The sequence below is a fragment of the Anneissia japonica genome, unplaced genomic scaffold (genome assembly GCF_011630105.1).
Source record: "Anneissia japonica isolate Jap-2015-1 unplaced genomic scaffold, ASM1163010v1 scaffold288035_len209932_cov175, whole genome shotgun sequence".
Taxonomy (NCBI): Eukaryota; Metazoa; Echinodermata; class Crinoidea; order Comatulida; family Comatulidae; genus Anneissia; species Anneissia japonica.
This window is the reverse complement of record NW_022737916.1, coordinates 85,799-90,456: the sequence shown is the minus strand read 5'-3', so window position 1 is coordinate 90,456 and position 4,658 is coordinate 85,799. Positions and strand designations below refer to the sequence as shown.

Genomic DNA, 4,658 nt, shown 5'->3' with positions numbered 1-4,658 from the left:
GTGATGACAATTAGGATGATGTGGATGATACAACAGATAAAAAGCAAGAGTCTGCACTAGTCTCATAAAATCTTAACATTGGACTCAAAACCAAGCAAAATTAGAGACTAAATCATTTCCCACTTCATAAATTGTACTTGCTCTATCACTTGATTTCAATGTGTTTAAGGATTTGAATTACCACTTGTATCATGTTATTTCTAGCTTAAAAAGTTTAACATTTTATCAGTATAAAAGATAATTACATGATGTACTTGAATTTGGAAAATGTAAACTAATATACTTGAACTGTATGTTAAAACTATTATTACTTTAATTATAACTGTTATTGATTTCAATTCACCTTAATCAGACTGATCTCACAAAAACATTGAATTGAATTGAAGCCCAGATTCTCGAGATTAAGCCCATCTCGAATGAAGCCCACCTCTTTAGTTTGCAAAATTAGCCTCAAAAAGAAGCCCATGGGCCTCTTTTTAATATAGCATAGGCTTTTTTTCAAGATAGTACAGTACATACACTGTACATGAATTTCAATCAAGCTTAGTCTATACAGTAGTTTAGGTGATTTAATGCCAGTTAAATACACTCCATGATACAGATTGATGTTACATTGGCCTTAATTATTGTTTTATAGTACAAATTCACAAAATTTTGGAAAAAAAAGCCCCCATCTTTACTTTGAAAAATTAGCCTCAAAAAGAAGCCCATCTTGAAAAGAACCCACCAAAAGTTTTACGGTATTTAAGACATAATATCACAATAATTCACTCATTCCAGTTATAAAATTGTAAGCAAGTATGATAACTTGGTACCATAAGGAAAGAATCAGCAGGAAAATGACTATAGGTGGAAATTAATTTATTTGAAAAAAAAAATACTCTGATACAGTAATAACCTTACAATTGTTGCATATTCACAAGTTGTATGTTTTGAAACATTTATTTCAAAACATGATTTTAATAGCTTATATTTTTTAAAAGAAATATAAAGGACTTGATGGTAAAATCAACTTTTAATTAAATTCACAAAAAAAATTTGCAATTTTGCTGTAGAACAATATATTAAATAGGCTCCACGTAATATCAACACCAATACCATACATAAAATTTACCGAAAATAGAGTATGGCATAATCACCAGCCAGCTGCACCACCCAATGACATCAGCTCAAAGACCCCATGACACCCACCTCGCCACACCACGAACTGATGCCACCAGACCCCCGCCAGGCAATGCAACAAACCAAATACTAGTCCTCACTGTCGTCGGGTGTTGTTCGACAGGGAAGACAGTCACACCGCCCGATAAAGATCCGATGACATCAGCGCGAAGCTCAGCAAAGCAAGTCAACGCCTAAGCACATTGTAAACAAAATTTTCAAATCGGTATACATATAGAGACCAAATGACATTATTTCAACATTTAGAAATATACAGCAAGAACTAAATTAAAAAGAAAAGCATGTAATCTATGCACTACGCATTACATGTGTATTCACGCACAAATTATGCTTACACACATTCACATATACTGTATAAAAAGTATGCATATTACTACACGTGGGCCCATACTTATAAATATAATAGAAAAAAAAAACAGATCATAAATAACATAAAAATTGTATTCTAAATTTAAGTCTTTGAACCTACAGCAATCAGCCGACTAGGAATATTCCCTTTTCATGTGTTCGCATAGAACCAATTGTTGTGTACATTGCTTTCCTAGTCACTTGATGCCTATTTTATTCCCGATGCAAAGAGCAGTAAATGTCTTCTCAATAGTTCCATATTTTGAATGTGCTGCATGTAGATCATTTTAAGAGTCATCTTCCTGCAAGAACTACTCAGAAATCCAAAAGCTGAAATAAAGTAAATTTGAAAGTTATGTCGATAACACAAGAAAGCAAATAACATTGGCGGGTCTGAGGGGTGTCAGCAGGGTCCTGACCCCCGTGGGCAAAAAAAAAAAAACCAAATAACAAAAAAACAAAATTCTACATTTTAAGGGCCAGTGAGCTGATTTTTTTTTTTTTTTTGTTACAATGGGAAAATTAGAAGTCGGAAGAGCTCATTTCCAACCAATTTTCTAGGGGAAAGACCCTTTCTCTTTGAGGTTCATCGATTCATGGAGAAAAAATATGTATGCAACTACTCAATTTTTTTCTGTATGTCTGGTATACACATAATAGGCCTAATTACTCTAATAAGAATGAGAAAAATTTACCTGACCGTTTTTAAGAGTGGAAAATCTTAAATTTTGAGGAACTTAAAAGTCATTAAAAGACACTTCAGAAGCCAGGAAAGCTCATTTCCCGCCATCTAGAAATCAAAATTTTCCCGGGGGAGGACAGCCAGATCCCCTTTCTCTTTGGGGTTTATCGATTTATAGAAAAAACAATATGTCATGCAACTACTCCTTTTTATTTTCTATGTATGTACAAACATAATAGGCCTATTTACTGTAATAAGAATGAGAAAGTTTTCCTGACCGTTTTCAAGAGGGGGGAAACCTTGAATTTTGAAGAACTTAAAAGTCATTAAAAGACTCCTCAGAAGTCGGAAAAGCTCATTTCCCGCCATCTAGCAATCAAAATTTTCCGGGGGAGGACCACTGGACAATCCTTTTTTTTGGGGGGTTTTTTGGAAACATTTTGACCCCACCCCAAATATGAACCCAGATCCACCTCTTAAATAAACATATTAAAACAAATAACAACATATTTAAACTGCAGCTTAGAATGTCATTTTTAAAGGAAAATTAGAAATAGTAGAAATAGAAGAAATTGTCACATCGTAATGGATACCACCAGGATCAAGTAAATAAAATGTAAATATTATTTTCTAACCCTACACCATTACTGCCAGTCTTGTCTTGACCACCTTTGGGACTTGGAGTTTACTGTTTTTAAATGAAAAACATTATTATAAAAAATAAAGATAGATTTTCATTTGTGGCTGCAGATAGTTAGTTGGAGGTGGTTCTTAATAGACCTTTCCAAGGTGTTGATCAAACATCTGCCCAATCGGAAAACCACCACACATGTTTGCGTATGTTTTTACAGTCATTTTGTGGGACCTTAGCAACAATATCCAAGGGGCGGGGCTTAACACAATGACCATTGGAGGGAAGCCTTTATTACTCACCAACTGTGGCAAGATCTTTTCCATATGATGTAAATCAACCACTGTTGAACCTTCAGAGCCTGACTGCTCTGCAGCCCTTGCAGCGCCCTCTGTAGATTGATTTCCATTGATTAAAGATAAAAATTAATAGAAAGTTGTATTTCACAATTTTAAAGAAAAATAAATGAGAAAATCAAAGCAATATTAACTAAGACCAATCAATTTTTGTTTTAAATTAAAGTTCTAACTGTTCAATTTGGCTTTTTATCTTACCGTGAGCAAACACTCGAAGAAATTCAACAGTTAGCTTGGCTGCATCGTTGTTCACTTTAAAAAAAATCACAATAAAATATTAATAACATGCATGAATGCATAAATGAGGCTTGCCATCCCAAAACCAGTGTATTGTCGTGAATTGTTAAATCATAAGAATGTGGAGCTGTATTATATACTTTAGGGGCAAAGAAAGTCATTGGTTGACATATCAACTCAGGCGAGTTGATTGGCCGAGCAGTTAAGTCAGGGGCACCGTGACCTTCAGCTCTAATATCGGCGTTGGTTCGAACGGCTCACTCGCCAATGGTTCCGGTGGTGGAACAAGTCTTCTCGGATAAGGACTTTAAACCGTAGGCCCAGTGTACGCATTTGGCTTGTGTGCACTTTAAAGAACCCGGTACATCATTCGAGAAGTGTAGGGGGTTACCCCGGTGTATTGGTCCATTAAGTCCCCTGTTGTTAAAATGGATATGCCACGTAGGACAGTGATTAAGTAACACTTATTGGCATATCCTTGGCCCTCGTGCCTAAAGAAATGAAATCAAATCAAGCGCCCTAAGCATCTTACATTAAATGGATATGTGCGCTATATAAAACTACACTATTATTATTATTATTATTATTTAGTACATGGAAGCCATAATACTTTTACTCATAACTTTGGCAATATCAAGTTGATTCCAGTAGCAAGCTAACTGTTACAGTATAATCTTTATTTTATTTTATTAAATTTATTTGGCAAATGACATTAAAATTGCATTAAACTGGAGAACACCCGATCCAGGGTCATATCGTAGAACCATCATCCTTGCCGCATCATTTCAGAGTAAAGGGTATGATGACCAACCCCCCTCCCCTTTCCACCCCTAATTCTGTAAGCTGCTGTGCACCATAGATTGGACTGACTTCTTCTATAGTTGTTTTGGTGCCAAAATATGGCTACTTTAATATCTCCAGTTATTGTTTGCTTTGACATTAAACTTTCTCCATATTTATAGTTAACAGTTCTTATGCCTGCCTTACATTTTGTCTTTCCATCTGTGAAGTGCATTCGAAGGATTTTATCAATGGTTGCCTACAGTAAGAAAGAGAAAAAAAAATCATTTCATTTCAATTGTTGGTTCTATATTATATACATATATACATATATATATATATATATATATATATATATATATATCTCTCTCTTATACACATCTAGATGTGTATAAGAGACAGCACCTATCCTTATCTAAAACTTTAAACATCTTATCTACAT

At 34.6% G+C, this 4,658-nt stretch overlaps 1 protein-coding gene across 2 annotated transcripts in view; it reads right to left on the bottom strand.

The window, feature by feature from the left end:
- Nucleotides 1-844: 844 nt before the first annotated feature.
- The window catches only part of LOC117117469 (centromere protein X-like), a 7,750-nt gene continuing 3,936 nt past the window's right edge, over nucleotides 845-4,658 (bottom strand). For both annotated transcript variants that reach the window (XM_033261769.1, XM_033261768.1), the window contains exons 2-5: nucleotides 4,424-4,475; nucleotides 3,398-3,451; nucleotides 3,146-3,234; nucleotides 845-1,860 (exon numbers count right to left, since the gene is read on the bottom strand). In XM_033261769.1, the coding sequence (XP_033117660.1) occupies nucleotides 1,846-1,860; nucleotides 3,146-3,234; nucleotides 3,398-3,451; nucleotides 4,424-4,475 (210 nt within the window). In that variant the 3' untranslated portion in view covers nucleotides 845-1,845. The remainder of the gene's footprint in view (nucleotides 1,861-3,145; nucleotides 3,235-3,397; nucleotides 3,452-4,423; nucleotides 4,476-4,658) is intronic.